The following is an 18,779-nucleotide window of genomic DNA, read 5'->3' as shown; positions in this document are numbered from 1 at the left end:
AATAGGCTACTCCAATTTCAGTTCCCTGGTTGGTTCACGTAACCTGTCTCATTATCATGCACACAGACCAATGGGTTCTGACGTTCAACAGAACAGTATTATAGTGCAAGAGACGGAAAGTAGAATGGTTCTAGGGGCTGCTATCATGGCTTACCAGCCTAATCCTCCACCTTCAAGCACCATCATCCCATATGGTCATCAATTCTTGTTGTGACTGCTCCATTTCTGATCCAGCACCCTACTTAGGACCAGTGAAAGCAGGAGCAGATGGCCTAAGCCCTTGGGCCCCTGCACCCATGTGGCAGACCCAAAAGAGGTTCCTGGCATGATATTGGCTCAGCTCCAACCATTGCAACCATTTGGGGAGTGAACCAGAAAATGGAAGATCAGTCTCTGTCTCTCCTTCTCTCTGTAAATTTGCCTTTCCAATATAATTGGTTTATTCATTGGGTTTCTACAGAAATATGGTACAATACCCCATAACATGTGTATATATATATAATGTTTATCCTAACATTTTTAATTAAATTAATAACATATCTTAGCATTAAGCTTAATGTTATAATCAAAGGAATAATGGATGTCACATGCAGGTCAAACCAGTGTGTGTGGCGCCAACATCCACATGGATGCTGGTTCGTGCCTTGGTAGTTGCACTTAATCCAGCTCCCCTCAGATGGACTGGGAAAAGCAACAACAGATTGCCCAAGGGTTTGAGCCCCTGGAAGGCAGTCCCAACTCCTCACTTTGGCCTTGGCCAACCCTGTCTGTTTTGGTCAGCTGGGGAGTGAACCAATGGATGGAATATCTCTGTCTGTGTATATGTGTTTCTCCTCTCTCTGTGCCTGCAAGTTTCAAATAAATAAAATTTTTTTTAATTAAGAAAATCGGTTTCTGGGGTGCACATTCACAGGAATTTTGTGGTGATGTGTTTTTTTTAAGATTTATTTTGTTTGAAAGGCAAAATTACAGAGAAGGAGAGATAGATATATTCCATCTGCTGGTTCGTTCCCCAAATGGCCTCAACAGCTGGAGCTCTGCGGGTCTGAAGCCAGGAGTTTCTCCCTCATTGGTGCAGTGGCCCAAGCACTTGAGTCATCCTTAGCTGCGTTCCTAGGTCATTAGCAAAAAGCTGGATCAGTGGTGAAGCAGCCGGAGTAAGAACCTGTACCCCTATGGGATGCTGACATTGCAGGTGGAAGCTTAGCCTACAGCACCATGGTGGTGTCCCTGAACTTTGTTTTCATTTGAAAGGCAGAGTTGCAGAGGAAAGAGACAGATCTTCCATCTGTTGGTTCACTTACCAAATGGCCTCAACAGCTGGAAGTGAACCGGTTTGAAACCAAAAACCAGAAACTCCCCAGGTCACCTATGTAGCTACAGGGGCCAAAGGACTTTGGCCATCCTCTGCTGCTTTCCCAGGCCATAAATAGGGAGGTGGATGGGAAGTGCAGCAGCAGGGAATTTAACTGTACCCATATGGAATGTGGGCACTGCAGACAGAGACTTAGCCTACTTCACCTTGGAGCTGAGCTCTACTACAACCTTTTATATGCTTAACGAAGTGTGTGTGTGTGGAGCTCATTTTGTATATTTGACAACAGGTGAGACCTAGTAACCACCCTCTCTTACTTGCTTAACTCAAATATACTTAGGTCGAAGAAGTAATAACGGAACCCATAGCCTTTTCTGAATTCTCCTCCTTAGAAGACCTATAAAGAATGGGCCAGGAAAACACACACACGCTCTCTCTCTCTCTCATCAGACTTGATAGTAAAATCCCAACCTTTCTTCATTATGGAAACCATTTAAGGGTTAATTGTAACCATAGTGATAGATACCACTGAAGTATGTTTGCATTTTAAACCAATAGAGCAACATTTTTAAGTTGAGTTTAGTCCCCAGTTTTGTAACACGGGTTCTTCCAGATCTGAAACTATTTAGCACCTTTTAGGACCAAACCAACAAAAAATTAACCTTATTAGCAGCATGTACTAACCCACTGAACTTCAGATAACGGGATTTTTCTCCAACAGGTTTAAACCATGACATAGCGATTGATGTCGCATTCCTCCCCATGTATTCTCCAGAAGATGTCCGAACATCTCAAATAGACACGTTGCTAACTTGCATGAATTACAGCTGTGTCTATCCACAGACAGTAACTGACATTGACCAATGTTCAGATCCAGAAGCTCTTGCAGGTGAGCTTATCTCAGTGTTCTGTTTGTTCATTCAGAAAAGAATAATAACATAATAATCTTCACCTTCATATGTTATTGTGTAAACACTGTTAGCCTTGGGATTTACTATTGCTAAATTAAAAGGTTACATATTAAATGTACCCAAAGACGTATTGAGAATATGTCTTAAATAAATTGAATGGCTTTTTTCGATTCTAGGCAGGTAGGATCTTAAAGCACAATTCTAAGTGTAATTCTGTCATTAAAGCTAAGTGGATTAATAAAGCATTGCAGATTTCTACTATTTTCTCCTAATTCAAGCATAACCATTTGTTTACCTATCCCTTAAAATTGCATGGAATTACAATACCTCCATAGTATACTATTTTCTTTCAAAAATGTATAATTATTCAAGGGATGTTTTATAAATTCCTTGAGTACTTCTAGAAGTTGTGTAATACCAGTAGTGAGATATTTCAAGCAACTAATTGTTTAGGCTGCTGCATAATATACCAAATGTTGAATTATTTCTATATACCTTTAATATTATTGGTCTCATTTAATTAGCCTATTCACTATATGCTGTCATTTCTGTTACAAAAAGCATGTGGTAAAATTTCTAGTAGTTTTCATTGAACCAATCAGGATGTTACATTTTAAAACAACTTTTAAGGAAAAAAAAATGTTATTTTAAGATTGTGTAGTGGGCCTTCCTATGCTGATAAAACTCTTAAGTGGTTCCTGTTTACAAATAAGTCTTAGGAATTGTACCTGATGACGAAGTAACTTTTGGCAGCAATGGTTGCTGCAAATTAGATGCTTGAGTATCTAACTGTATAATAGATCAATTTTTTTTTCTTTGTCCTACAGTTCATTTTCAGAAATGTCATGCTAGTTGACAATAGAAAGTATTGCAGCTTCTATTAGACTTTAAATAATTGCAAATTCTTTTAAGTAGTGCCCTGGTATATGTTTTAAGTTTTTCTGCACATGAGTTTTCAGTTCATATGATATTCATTTTTGCTATATCTTCTGCTGTGTACATGTGCTATAAAATGCACATGTTAATTTGAACATTGATATGATATAGAAAATTACTGAGTAAATGTGAAAGTTCCCTTCCTTACCATAGCAGATTTATTTCCTTCCACCAGCCTGTGCCCTCAAGATAACCAAAATTCTTTGAACCTTTTAAGAAGAAATTATGTTTGCATTTAGCAGTATATATTCTCTTTCTCTCCTTATGAAACACATACAAATGGATTTCAGAAACATACAAAAATTGATTTATTAGAAATATATAATCAGCTTTTCCCTTTTGTTGATATACCTTGGACATCTTTCATATTAGTATATAGAGAGTTCCTTCATTATTTTTAATAAGTATAAAGAATTCCACTGTGTGACTGTACCAAATTTAATCAGTGCCCTACTGATGGATATTTACGTTATTTCCAAATATTTTGGCTGTTCACAACAGAACTGCAGTGAGTATCCATATACGTGTGTGTGCCTCTTTACTCACACTGTGTAAATACTAAGTGTTGATGATCTTATCAATCTTTGGCTGATTAATAAATAGTAAAATAGCATTATTTTTATTTCCACTTAATTATCTTTAAAAAATCGGCATGTGTTTGTTGACCATTTATAGATATATTCTTTATATGAACTTTCTACCCTAACTTTATTTCCTTTCTTATTATTTTTGCATATTAAATGGACTATCTTTTATCATGTGTTACAAACACTTTTACTCAAGTTTACATATACTCAATAAAAGTTTTGCTATCTTAAATAATTTTAATTTTATGAATTTAAATGCATCAGTCTTATTTAGGTGCTGCTGATTTTGTGCCATACTTAGAAATACAGCACTAGTTCAAGAGTATTTTTTATTTGCTAGTTTTTGTTCTGATAGTTTTTATGAATTCATTATTTGCATATTTTATTATGATAAAATATGCATAATGAACAATTGATTTTTGAAACCATTTGAAACTTCCTATTCAGCAATATTACAGACATTCATGGTATTGTCCTATCATTACCAATAACTATTTCTGCAACCTTTTAATCATTCCGAACAGAGTCTGTATCTCTTAAAAATAGTGTCTATGCATTTGCCTATTTTTGAGTTTATGATATTCCATAGTTTAGCCAATTTGCATTCAAGACTACCATAGAAATGTAGCAAATTAGTCCTGTCAATTATCCATAAATATTCCTATTTTTTTCTTTTGGATTGTTTTAGTACTTTTAAAGGGAGATTTTCTTCTTTCACATTCTTTGATTATGGTGATTATTATTTTCTGCTTCTGTGTGTAGCACATCCTTAAGTATCATTTGTAAGGCTGGATGAGTGGTGACAAATTCATTGAATTTTTTGCTTCTTTTCAAATGGCTTTATTTCACCCTCAATTATAAATGAGAGGTTTGCTGGTTGCAGTATTCTGGGTTTGCAGTTTCTTTTAGGACCTGGACTATATCTCTGAACTCTATACTAACCTGTAAGATTTCTGATGAGAAATCAGCTATTAGTCTAATTGGGGATTCTCTGAAGATAATCTGGCATTTCTCTCTTGCATATTTTAAAATCTTCTCTGTGTTTTACTTATTGGAAGTTTGACTCTAATAAGTTGTGATGAAGATCATTTCTGATAATGCTTATTCAGAGTTTTATGTACTTCCTATATCTGGATGTCCCTTTCTCCACATTAGGGAAGTCTGCTAATGTTCACTGAAAGTTTCTGTTGTCCATTCTCTCTTTTCACACCTTCAGGAACCCCTAGATATGTGTGTTTGGTTACTTGCTAGCATCCTATAAATCTTGAACACTATTTTCAGTTTTTCTAATTTCTTTTTCTGAGTTTTCTTCAATATCTTAATCTCTTGGCAGAGTTTTTCATTGATATTGTATATAGATGTCTTTGTCTCATTAATTTGTTTCTGCCTGTTTTTGAGTAATTTGGCAAACTTTTTTCTCCATTCATTTTCAGGTATTTCGTCAATCTCTTAATCCTCACATCCTAATATTGAATAGTTGTATTCCTTTTGGGCAGTCATGATGTATTCCTTGTTTTTTCCTTATGTTTTGTAAGATTTTTTTATTTCAAAGACAGATTTATAGAGAGTAAGAGAAAGAGATCATCTACCCACTGTTTCACTCCCCAAATAACTGCAACGGCCAGAGATAAATTGATCGAAGGCCAGAAGCCAGGAGCTTCTTTTGAGTCTCCCACTTGGACAGGGGCCCAAGGGCTTGAGCCATCCTCTGCTGCCTTCCTAGTCCGTAAGCAGGGAGCTGGATTGGAAGTAGACCAGCCAGGATTACTACCAGTGCTCATATGGGATGCTGATGCTGTAAGGTGAATAATGATCAGCCTCTTGAGCCACTGCACTTGCCCCATCTTCTCGCTTTTGTTATATTTCTACGTTTATTTTTAGGCATTTGTGGAAACACTTGCTGGTTGTTTCATTTGATTTTTTTTCTATCTTTGAACTATGCCTCTGTTAATCCTTGGGTGAATATTCAGGGGTGCGTGCTGGGTGGGGCTGGAGTACTCTGGTCAGTGCTTGAGTATAGGGTAAGAGTCCAGAGTAACACCCAAGTTGGGTGTTGTAGATCTCTCTTATCAGCAGAGGGAAGGGAATGTCTGCTAGCATAACCATAGCCTCATGTCTTTTTTTTCAAGGTGATCAAAACCCAGGGTTAGCACACTGGCTAAAACGCCCACCCATACCTGCACATGAACCACACAAAGGATCTCTGTGATCCTCTATGTGAGTACACAATCCTGCAGTAATCCACCTAGTTTAAACAGGGATCTTCAGCCTCTGATGTCAGACACATTGAATGCCCAAAGAACTACACACCATACCCTATTATGAAGTCACAGAATTCTCAGTCTTTGCATGCAAGACTCCCATAGTCACAGGGTCCTGGGGTTCCACTCCTGCTGTGTCCATAGAGAGTACAGAAGCATTTCCAGTGCCAGCTTCCTAAGAGTGCTCTGCCTTAGCAGTTTTTGCCCCAGAACCTATAGTATGGTAGGCAGATGTGTGTTTTTCACAGTCCTGGATGGTTGTGTGTGGCTCTCTGCCAAGCTACTATCCCAGACTCAAATCTATGCCTCAGATTAAATCAGCTCATCGTGCACATGTGCAGCTTGGGTCAACCTCTGCTGCTTTTCCAAGCCATAATCAAGGAGCTGGATCAGAAGTGGAGCAGTTACCTCAAACCGGTCCCTGTATGGGATGCCAGCACTTGTGTTCTGAGGATTAGCCAACTGAATCATCTTGCTGTTTCCAGTGTTTACTGATCTTAGGATGGTACTATTTCACAGTTGGTCTGGGCACCACTGGGGGAGAAAGCAGTGGACTCTTCCTCCAGGGTAATTTCTTTATTCCCTGTCCCCACTTTGACCCCAGTCTAAACCAAAAGAGTGTGGTCCGCAAGCGTCCACATCAGACAACATCTCCAGTGACACTGGTTTTTGTGGTGATGTGTGCTAAAGTTGCTGCAAAATATGTTGACTTCAAATAATCTCCCTACTGCCATTGGACCCTCTGAGAGGAAATGGGAAGAAGAAATGTGCTCCTCTCTCACTATGATCTGTAGGTACCTTGTCCCCTACTCTAGCTCCAGTCTGCTAGATTCAAACCAGACAGTATTGTAATGACTGGCTTTGATGGTCTGTTCACACTTTCTTCACTAGAAACTACCATCTCCTCCAGTTCCTGGCCAGTGGTGTTCTCACTACTACATGACTGAACTGTCCATGCTTCTCTATGGTCTGTTTCTGCTATTTGTAAAGTTGCCACTGGAACCGTCTCTCTAATCCCCATGGGAATGCACTTCTGCTTTTCTTTCCATTTGATACTTCTGATCAAAATCAGTATGTCTTTTCTATAGTCACCCATTTTGGAATTCCTCATTATATAACTTCTAAGAGCATTGGTTTTCTCATATTTAAAATGTTTATTGTGTGTAGCCTTTGACGTCTGTGATCCATTAGCCTAGTAGTAGCCAGTTGATGTTCTGAAAGAATTAATTCTGAAAGAATTAAACACCTTGATCCAAGAAAAAGGAAAAAAGAAATGAAGCAAAATACTGTTCTAGTTTTCCAGATTGGCCCTGTATTGTGGTACTCTTTCAACACTTAGCCAGGCTTTTTATCCCCATAACTCTGCCTTAGCTCTCTCTTCATATTATAAACTGAAGGTCAGTTAGAGGTGAATGAATACTCAAGTCTTTTCTGAGCATGTGTCTAGCCCTGTGTATTTTTATGGACTTCTTGTGTCCCCAGTGTACACAGGAGCTTTGAAATACCCTTATTTACTCACATCTCGTTCCCAGCCTCTTCATACTTGTACCTTTTGGTCTGGTTATTGCTTGCTCCATCCAACTTTGTATCCTACCAGTTGCACTGGTCAATACTTTTGCCTTCTATATTCTTTCAGTGAAAGTCACTGGAGCTAGGGGAATGTTCCAAATCGCATGAAACAGAAACAAGCCCTTGCTTCTATCCTTGACAAAGCTGCCAAATGGGTCTAAAGACCCAACAGCATCTTTGAGAATAAGGTCTGTATTGTGCTCTTTGGTAGGAGTGCAAGCTGCCATCATTATGAGTAAGACAGAAGATAGGCAAGCTGTTTTAAAGTATTGTAGCACATTCATAGTGCTGCAGTTTCTTTTGTCATTAATCTTGTCCTTGTTGTTGCTAAATCTTTCCACACTGCTACACTATAAACTAAGCTAAAACTAAATACAGGTTTTAGAATAGCAGTCCATGTTTTAACAATAGAGGTAGCATCTTTTTGAGTTTTTTTTCCCTGTATCTGCAAAAGTTACTATAACTTTAATAAATTCAATGAATTAGAAGGAAGAGTGAAAGGATGAGGGACAATGTTAATATTGCAAGAAAGAAGTCATCACCCTATCTGATTCTAAATGCAAGTAAATATTTAACTATTTTACAATGCTTACCATCTGCTTTTTACTTTTTAGGTGATATTATAAAAGCAGTAACTGAACTGGATAGAGTACATATCGTCGGTATCTTGGATATCTGTAATTTGGGTAACAATAAAGTGGAAATCTATTTGCAGAAAATTTATACTCCAGAGGATACATCTTAAGAATTGGCAAATGAAATTATTGCATATATAAAGAGAATTCTGCTTTAAAGATATTGTCATCTTATTGTTAATTTCAGTAGCAAAAATAGAATGTGATGTCTAAATTCATTTGGTTTTATGTTTATTTGTACTTATATTTAATCACATTATTTTAGATTCACTATTGAAAAAGTTCATTAAAGCAGCTTATTTGTGTCATGAGAATTTACCCTCTATATATTACCACTGCCTTGAATTGTAATAATTTTCATTTGATGTTCCATTTGTGAAGTGTACTTTTATCCTGAGCCTCAACATAAGACATCCTGTCTTAGAAGAGTAACTTTTCATGGAGATTCAGTATCATTCCAGTTTTATTCACGCATAATGGGAAATTTTGAATTGTCGACTTGAAGACTAAATTTTCCTAAGTTGGCCAGTCTGCATTTCTCACAACCAAGGTAGTTCTCATCATTTTCAAAAGCATATATGGGTTGTGTGTTAATCTGGTCAGCTGTAAAATGAACGTGGTGAATTAAATTGCCTTAAGGTCACTTCGTTCCATATTGTGACATTATAGACTTGAGATTTTCAAATATTTTGATTGATATGTTATGCTAAAACCAGAGGTTAATATGTGTCTCTAGCTGTATTCATTTGTAGTTTCAGTATATCTAATGTGAATTTAAAGATGTGAAAATTTCTTTTATATTAACACTTTAAATGCTCATATTAAATGTAGAAAACAGAAGCTAAGGGAATAATTTTTACTCTGGTTATCCATTGTACTTCATTTAAAATGTAAATAGCCACTCCATATTTGCAAAACCCTGTGGTTGATATCTGTGTGGCTTCTTAGATGAGCCAAATTGGCCATTAAATGAGCTTAATGATTATTCTGTATCAAGATTAATCTGATTATATTTAAGCCATTAACATATGGAATTTCTCTGTAGTCCTGTTGTTCTGAGATTTCATATGATGCATATTTAAAATGTGGTTTCACAGCCTGCAAACCTAAAGACATACTGCAGTTTCTTTATAAATGTGTTTGTTTCATTCTTTGTAACTGTATTTAAGCTTTTATTGAAATAGTGGATTCTTCTTGTTACAGTTTTTGGGTGTTATTAAAGAAGTTAAAATGCAATAATGTTTTTGGTTTCCAGTCTCATTTTGAATATATTTGAGGTATGCTGTAATTCCTCCACATTTGGGGACTAGGTATGTACTTGCTGAATGAGCCAGGATAATTCTTCCAATATGGGTTTGAAGACTGTTATTTATGAAATGAAATGTGAGTTTTGTGTTGAGCTATTATAACTTTTTAAAAGGCAATTTAATTTTAGTGCAACATAAATTTTGTAAGAAGAAAAAGCCTTGAATCGCTTAAATAGAAAACTTTCTGACAAAATTTCCAAACTATACACAGGTATAGTTTTTGTTTTTACATTACATGGAAAATAAGAGCTACCTTAAAATTTTAGTTTTACAAACAACTTCCCTAACTATTTTATGTTCTTGTAACCTTTTTTTTTCTGTCTATATCTGGAGTTAAGCATCTGTGCCCATCGTTTCTGGGTGTTGAAAAACTGGGTAAGCAAAGTAACAAACCACCAGAAAAATCTATCTTCAAATGATAATATATATTCATTAATTGCAAAGCAACAAAATACACTACTATGATACAACTTCACAGTAACAGAGCATTAGTAATATATGAACAATGTCATTTCTCAAAGCATCACACTCTCTCAATGAAGCCTTTCATTCTGGGTGGTGCTTTGGATGGACCACCAGAATCTTTTGAAGACTGATAAAGGATGAATGGAACCACATGCTCCATCTTTCGTTCTGATTGGCTTGTCAGAACTACCTTGTGTTTATTTTACTCATATCAAGTATTTTTAAGAAATTTGAAATTCTTACTTGGTGATACAATGTTATTTTATATAAACCATAAGCTCTACTTTTCATTTTTCTAAATTCATGTATATGACTTGTAATTGATCTGCTTGCTGTTTCATTGGTGAACTTTCAGGTACCATTACTTTCCTTTGCTAAGCATTATTATCCAAAATTCCTTAGTAAATGGCTGGAAGATGGGATATACGTTAACCAATCTTGCTTGTTGAAGTAATCAGCTAATTTCAGTAAATAAATTCAAAATGTTTCTTGAAGATTCATTTATTTTTATTGGAAAGGTAGATATACAGAGAGGAGGAAAGACAGAGAGGAAGATCTTCTGTCTGATGATTCACTCCCCAAATGACCACAATGGCCTGAGCTGAGCCGATCCGAAGCCAGGAGCCCAGGGCTTCTTCCGGATCTCCTACACACATGCAGGGTCCCAAAGCTTTGGGCTGTCCTTGACCTCTTTCCCAGGCCACAAGCAGGGAGCTGGATGGGAAGTGGGGCTGCGGGATTAGAATTGGTGCCCATATGGGATCCAGGAGCATTCAAGGTGAGGACTTTAGCTGCTAGGCTGTTGCGCCAGGCCCTAAAATGTTTTAAAACTATATAAAGATATTTGAAAATTAAATGACATTTTCAGTTATTTGAGACTTGTACTTTGGGGCTTGTTTTTTTTTTTTAAGATTTATTTATTTATTTGAAAGACAGAGTTTCGTAGAGATTTTCCATCCACTGATTGATTTTCAAAATGGCTGCAACAGCTGATCCTGGGCCAGGCACAATCTGGGAACCAGAAGCTTCATCCAGGCCTCTCATGTGGGTGGCAGGAGCCCAACCACTTGGATTATCTACCACTGTTTTCCCAGGTCATTAGCAGGCAGCTGGATCAGAAGTGTAGCAGCGGACGTGAATGGGCGCTTACATAGAATGCCAGCATTGCTAGCAGCAACTTAAGCTGCTGTGTCATAAAGGTCGGCCCCAAGATTTTGAGTTGGCGCCAAGTTTCCAAAATGGAAATTCTAGATACTAAAAACATTTTTTCCAGATCACACCACCAGCTATATTATTCCTCATTCTTATACTGTTTTAACTCTAAGTTTTTGCTTCCCTTTGTGTTAAACAGCAACAACAACAACAAAAAATCCATAATTTTTGGAATGCACCAGTTTAAAGTTAGTAACAGTTCTGTTCCTAAATTCCCCCTTAGGGAAAGCCACTTAAACTTCTTGGTCCTTGTTTTGTTATTAATAAGATTGGCATAATAATGATCTTACCCTTGTATATTGCTGTTTTGATCTATTGGTATATATTAAAGCACTGAAAGTGTCTGAGTTCTGTTCATGTATTTCATGAAAAAGTGATTCTGTATGAGGAACATGTTAAAGTTATCAAACCATTCCTAGCCATATTGATTATAATTAGTGACTCACTGTAATTCCTCCCCCAAATTTGTTACTCTACGTTATTTTGCTGTCAGTAATCCTCCTAGTTTGTTGCCTGCTTAAGAGAGACAAATGGACAGAGACCTGATCACTAGCTCACTCCCCAAATTCCCACAACTGGGACTGACAGAGGACTTCAGGTCTCCCATGTGGAAGTCAGGGACCCAACTATTTAGAACTGTCAGCTCCTGCCTCCTGCTTTAGCAGAAAGCTATGACTTGTACCATGACTCAGCCATGACTTGTACCCAGATACTATCTTAACTGCTACACACTCTCTAACTATGCCTTTGAAATAAAAAAAAAAAAAAAGAAATCTTAAAAAAAAAAAAACTTCACAAAATTTTTTTAGAGAATAAAAACTTAACGAATAAAGGCTGATGTGGCTAGACTACACAAAGTAGGATTGAAAAGGAGGGAGGCAAATATATAGGCCCTTGCAGACTATACAGAATCTTATAGGCCATGATAAGAATGTTATCATGAAGACTAAGTGGAAGACAGGGCAGGAGTAAGCCAACAAGAGAGAATATCTTGCATCTACTGCTCATGTGACTGCAATGAGCAGGGTTTGCCCAGTTGTAGCCAGGAACTTCATGTAGGTCTCTCACGTGGGTACACGGGTCCAAGCACTTGGGCCACCTTCCTCTACTTTCCCAAGCACTCAGAAGTGAACTGGGTGAGAAGTGAAGCAGGCAGGACATGAAACCGGCACCAATGGGATGCTGGCACCATAGCGCCAGCCCTGAAATTGGTTATTTTTATGCAATTGTAATTTTTATAGATGTCTAGCCATATCTGGAAGAGAGCTTGTAGAGAAATCCCACTATGAACTCCTTTACTGTGAAATCAAGAAAATGACCCAGACAGGGTTTTATTTTCTCAAGGATATCATCCTAGTTGTTGTCAAATTGCCACTTGTGGAAACGTGGTTTGTAAAATACTTCCTAAATGTTCAGAGCATGACCCAAAATACAAGTAAACACCAAGCGTTTCCAGGTTGGAAGTTGACGTGCAGTAAGACTGAAATGAGAGCAATTGCTCTGTCAGCAACAAAACTAGAGGCAGTTACTATTCCTCATGGACAAGTGAAATATTCTTTTAAATAAAATAAATCTTAAGAAAAACTTTAGAAAGGGTGAATAAACATGTAGAGCACTTACTTACTCATCAGCAAATAAAGAGTTAAAAGGAAAATTTGGGGTAGGCTTTTGCCTTAAAGGTTAATGTACTGCCTGAGATGTTTGTACTCTTGGAGTGCCCAGCTTCAAGTCCCAGTTCCCTTCCTGCTTGTAGTTTCCTGCTACCATACCCACTGAGAGGCTGCTGCAAGGACAGAAATATCAGGTTCCTACTCCCCACCAGGGACACCTGGATTGAGCTCCAGCTTTGGCCTGACCCAAAGCTCACTCTTCTCTCTCTGTCTTCCTCTTTCTCTCTCATAAATGCAATTAATTAATTATTAAAATTGAGTAAAACTGCATCTATTAGTATTATTGTAGGACTAATTTTTACTCAGTTTCAATTTTTTTAAAAGCAACTTATAGTGATCACCAGTTATGACTCTCAGAAAGCATAAAAGGAAAATATTGAAGTACATATATACAAGTCATATAATGTTGTAACCATAAAAGCTCATGCACCTTGCCCTTCAGAGCAATTTGGTGCAATAGTTTAATAAACTTTTTAATACACAGTATTGGCACAAGGTGTTATGGGAAAGGTATCTTCTTTAAAACACATAATGATTCAGTTTGTTCAAAAATATAACATGAAGGTTTGAAGCTATTATATTAAGGTCTCCTAACAAAATATGATTTCTAATTAATTTAACTTTTTACTAATTTTTTTTAATATAAACTACTTCATGAGATTTTAAGAGCAAGTTAATAAATGTTAGAAAAAGTTAAACTAAATTTTTGAAACTTTACTAATTAATTGGATCAATGGCTTTCATAATAACAGTAGTAGCATTTATATTCTCATTTTGATGATTCTGTCTAATGAGTACAGGCTTTATGAATATCTGCATCACATCAAAATAGTAGTACTACTCACAAAATAATGGACTTCTTGTTTTTACTCCTAACTAGAATACAAGGTAACACACAAGAATTTTTTTTTTCACACAAGAATTTTTAAATGTGTGATCGACATCTGTGCTCATGCGTGATTGGCAGCTATGATGGAAGGTTTAGATTTACAGTGGATTCGTTCTGCAGATTCTACAGTTGGTTTCCTAAATTTCCTCCCACCCTACCCTGCTATGCAAGTTGTCAATTGTTATTTTGTGGTTTCAGGGTTCACACCAACACTAATAGCTCAAATGTCTAGGAATAGACACAAAAAAAGGGGGGCGGTGGAAGAATCAACTTCTAGTTTGGGTTGTTCTGTCGTTTTGTCTCTGGTAGTCTTCCTGATTCCAGACTACTTGCCTTGGACTTTGTACCATCATTGTGCTTGCCTTTCACTTAACCTTGTGGCTTTCTGCTCCTTTGATGGCCTGATGCCTGTTTCTCCAGTTCGCTGACTCTTGGCCCAATCAGATTCCTGATAGCACTGTTTGTCTTGCTGTCTGTTCACCTATTCCTTCACCAGCCCTTGGCATACATTGCAATCTCCCCATCCTAGAAATTTGCCTAGACCAGTTGCTCCTATAGCAATATGTGCTCAAGTGCTGCTAGTGTCCAGTGTATATACTTGTACACCTGATTGAAAGCAGAACTTAAAGGCAGCCATCAGAAATAAAGGTGCCTGTACATTTTTAGAAATGTAATTTAAAATGCTGTTGACAATTAAAAATTGACCAGTTGTTTATATAGTAGAGTACAAGGGGCATAAAAATTTATGGCATGCAGCAACTCAAAGATATGTCAACAAATATTTGAGTGCCTACCATGGGCAAAGCACTAATACTTGAAGAGCTCTCTAGCTACTGAAATACATTTGTTTTCCAACACATAAACAAGGTAGCAGGGGATTTTCCTTCGGGAACCTGCTAAGGAAAACTCCACGTAGAGATTGGAGATAGGGAAAAAGAGTGAAATCCACTCTACTAACGACCTTGCAATTAGAACTGCAGTTGTTAACTTACTCCTAGCTGAACTTGTTAATGTCATATTTCAACAGGGCTTGGAAAACCAGTTCAGTGTTTTAAGATATTCTGAGAGAGGTGACTTTCAGCATTGTCACATGGGAGCCCCAAGAGTCCAGTTCCGCATTCCAATCCACTCCGTGTTTATGAAGTGCATTAGCTGGAACAATAAGAAAAAAAAAAACTTCACGGCAGGAAGTCATCCGGTCCTGATCAGTTGACAGGTAGTGCAAAGTTGATGGTGTTATTTATTACTAAGGCAGTCCTGATAAAGGGTTACGTGTTTGTATGGTTGGAGGAGGGACAGGCAAAAGGGAACGTAGATAACTAAAGTGAAATAGAGCTGGTGTGTTCAGAGCTTATGTTGCTGGAAGTGAGATCAGTTACCTTGCTGCCACTGAAATTTCAAACTTTTGTTTAGCGGAGCTGAGTGGACAATGGTGACTGATAGTTGGACATATCAACAGGCATCTTAAATTTTATGCTCAGATGTGCAAGAAATGAACCAGAAGAGTAAGTCCAGGTTTTTTCAGCTCATTGTCATTTTGACATTTTTGCATCAAAGTGCAACATCTTTTTTAGTAAAATCCTATGTGACTGTGACTTACCACAATGAAACCAGCAACCACACTACAACAGAGAGGTGTGAATGTGGTGTTTATGGATTGGGCTCCCGAGTGGCTAATGCTGTGGGGGTGGTGAGCATCCCTAAGAACAACAACTACCAAGCTTGTGACTCCAACACTGAGTTCACAAACACGGAGAAGCCCTGGATTGCTCTGATAGAAAGAGGTAACTGTACATTCTCAGAAAAAATTCTAACAGCGAGCAAAAAAAGTGCTGAGGCTGTGGTGATTTTCAATGCTCCAGAGCCTGGCAACAAGACAATCCAGATGGCAAATTTTGGTAAGTACTAATTGATTCCCAAAGGGGGTAAATGTCTTTGTTTTTTTAAAAAATGGCATAAATAATGTTTAATATTACCCACTGAATTGGCATTAAAGTTGGAAAGCAATTTTACTTTGAACTTTGTTGTCACTGCTTGGGATTCCTTTATTACTATTTGATACTTGCAATTAATGTTTCCCATGAATGATACCTTTTTCATTTCGTAGTTTCTAAGCTCATAGTTTTTAAGTGTCTGTGTTATATGTTTGCTTATTTAATGAACTATACCTCTAAAATATCAAAAATAGCTAATATTTTTATTTCATTTCCTCCTACAAAAGTTAGTGTACATAGTAAAGTTATGCAAACTGAAAAACTGATTTTTATGATTAAACCATACTGCACTTTAGGCACGCAAATGATACAAAAACTGAGAATTTGACTCCTAAGCATTTAAGACTTTAATGTGATTGCAGTATTCATAAATATGGAAAAACTCTGTAAGAACTGTTGCTACCCATTGGAAAGGGTATGGCAGTAATAGGGTCACACAGTAAATCACAGCAAAAATAAAGATTCTCCTTAGAAATATGTACTAGTGATAAATAGGCTCACCTGATTTCTTAATTTTCTAAAAGAATTTGCTTCTCAAAAATACTGCTTTTATTTTGTTCTGTCCTATAAAGCAACCGCTTTTCTTGGCTTTTAGACCAATGAATAAGTATATTTGTATTTTTTTGCCCCAGACCAGACCAAAGGAAAGAGGAAATAATTTCAAAGAAGGCAATAAATTAACAGAATATTTTGACAGCTAATGTTATCACCACCAAATTTGAACTGTAGGAAATTAATGAAAATTTGGAAAATTTCAAAAAATTTTGAAGGGGAACATGAGATCTGTTTTAGGAATAGTGAGATGTGTGTAACATTCCAAGTTACATGTATACAATATAGCTGTTTAGTGTTAATGTTTGAAATAACAAGCCAAATGTTTTTTCTGGGTGTTCAAAAACCAGGTAAAATGGCCTTTTGGCAGAATAAAATTATTCTAACCATAGCAAAATGCTGTTTCTTCCTTTTTCAAACTTGTGCTGGAGATTGCCAGAGCTTAGGCCTCCACACTTGTTTGTCATGTTAAGAGCAGTTCCTAAGCATTTCCTGTATGTTCCTATATGTTTACTTTTATTTCTGCCAAGTGAAAGCAGGGCAAGGAATTAAACCTGCTCTTAGGAAACTACTTCCTTTAGACATAAGCTTAGTGTTCCTGAATAGTCTCCATTTCTTTCTACACACACTATCATATTCTGCTTATTCACACTCCTGATATTTTCAAAATGTGGACAGCATCAAACTAGATAGCAGGCCTGATTTTGAAACTTGCTTTGCAAGTCAGGACCAGCATGTAGTGGAATGTAGATCCCCTCACACTGAATTTAGAATATTTACCAAAGGTCACTCACAGTAAATCTCGCCAAAAGGTTTGTGTAAACATCTGAGTATGTGGCTCTGAACAGAGTTTTTCAAAGGAGCCAAGCAGAGTTATCATTCCGTATATGAGGGAGCCTCAGGGGAAAAAAATTTGTAAATGCATATTATGCAAGAGCTGTGAATGAATTTCAAAAATCACACCAAAATAAATGTACCTTTAGACCCCATTTTCCATAAGCTTTGTAAAGACCCTTCATGCATACTACAACATGGATCGACACTGAAAATTATATGAAGTGTAAACATCCCTACACTACATGATTCCATTTATATGAAGTGTGGAAAATAGTCAGTTCCACAAAGACAGGAAGTTAATTGATGGTTGGCTAGGATTCAGGAGGCTATGGGGTAGGGAGTCACAGTTAAAGCGTATGAGATTTCTTCTTTTTAAAATTTTTTATTAAAAATTCTTTAATTTTATTGGAAAGGCAGATTTCCAAAAGGAATCTTCCCCAAGGGAAGGAGAGACAGAGAGAAAGGTCTTCCATCCTCTGGTTCACTCCCCAAATATGATTAGAGCTGAGTCAATCTGAAGCCAGGAACTTCTTCTGGGTCCCAAGGATCTTTGGACCATCCTCTACTTCTTCCCCATGCCACAAGCAGGGAGTTAGATGGAAAATAGAGCAGCTGGGACATGAACTGGCACCCATGTGGGATTCCCATGCATGCAATGTGAGGATTTAGCCACTAGGCTATTGTACCCAGCCCTGAGCTTTCTTCCTGAAATGATGAAATGTTCTAAAGTTGAAATCAGTGATAGTTACACAATGGCAGTCCTTGAAACATTTATGGAAAAGGCATATTATGAAAAACATATGCATGAATTTCAAAAATATTGGCTCCAGGGTAAATTTGTTTCTTAATTCCATTTTCACACACACATCCTACACACACTTGGAATACCCCTCATCTACTTCCAATATAGTAGCAGATACATTATAGAAAACATTTTTTAAAGCCATAGCATTGTCCTGGTTTTAAGATTAGCATATTGAAAAGGACAGCATGGGCCCGGCAGCGTGGCCTAGCGGCTAAAGTCCTCGCCTCGAACGTGCTGAGATCCCATATGGGCGCCAGTTCTAATCCCAGCAGCTCCGCTTCCCATCCAGCTCCCTGCTTGTGGCCTGGGAAAGCAGTCGAGGACAGCCCAAAGCTTTGGGACCCTGCACTCAGGTGGGAGACCTGGAAGAAGTTCCTGGTTCCTGGCTCCGAATCGGCACAGCACTTGCGAATCGGCACTCCCTTGCGCTCACTTAGGGAGTGAATCATCGGACGGAAGATCTTCCTCTCTGTCTCTCCTCCTCTCTGTATATCTGCCTTTCCAATAAAAATGAATAAATCCTTAAAAAAAAGAGGAAAAAAAAGGACAGCACAATGTTATCTACTGTATGGGTTACTGCTGATTGGCTTTTATTATACGTTGGGCATTGGTCTAGGACCTTTAGTTTATTTTGTATTAATCTTTAACTCTTAGTGAGCTCAACCCATAAGAACGAACATTGTTAAGTTTGGAGTTGGCAGTTATAAGAGACGTCAACTACTGTGTTGTTGGATTTTTCTCCTTCCTGGAAATTTCTCAGATATGCAAATATCAGTGATGCACTTGGCAAATATAAAGAAAAAAGTATGGGTATGGAAATTGCATGATCGGCCT

General features: G+C 37.4%; 2 protein-coding genes across 2 annotated transcripts in view; both read left to right on the top strand.

The window, feature by feature from the left end:
• RADX (RPA1 related single stranded DNA binding protein, X-linked) overlaps positions 1-8,330 on the top strand; it is a 58,034-nt gene extending 49,704 nt beyond the window's left edge. The window contains exons 13-14 of the mRNA XM_041000087.1: positions 2,037-2,204; positions 8,194-8,330. Of these exons, the coding sequence (XP_040856021.1) occupies positions 2,037-2,204; positions 8,194-8,324 (299 nt within the window). The 3' untranslated portion in view covers positions 8,325-8,330. The remainder of the gene's footprint in view (positions 1-2,036; positions 2,205-8,193) is intronic.
• A 6,756-nt stretch (positions 8,331-15,086) lies between these two features.
• RNF128 (ring finger protein 128) overlaps positions 15,087-18,779 on the top strand; it is a 97,590-nt gene continuing 93,897 nt past the window's right edge. The window contains exon 1 of the mRNA XM_040999834.1: positions 15,087-15,655. Within this exon, the coding sequence (XP_040855768.1) occupies positions 15,250-15,655 (406 nt within the window). The 5' untranslated portion in view covers positions 15,087-15,249. The remainder of the gene's footprint in view (positions 15,656-18,779) is intronic.

The sequence above is a fragment of the Ochotona curzoniae genome, unplaced genomic scaffold (genome assembly GCF_017591425.1).
Source record: "Ochotona curzoniae isolate NIBS_2020 unplaced genomic scaffold, NIBS_Ocur_1.0 scaffold_1852, whole genome shotgun sequence".
Classification (NCBI taxonomy): Eukaryota; Metazoa; Chordata; class Mammalia; order Lagomorpha; family Ochotonidae; genus Ochotona; species Ochotona curzoniae.
The sequence above is the reverse complement of the archived record's forward strand: the minus strand, read 5'-3'. Positions and strand labels throughout refer to the sequence as shown.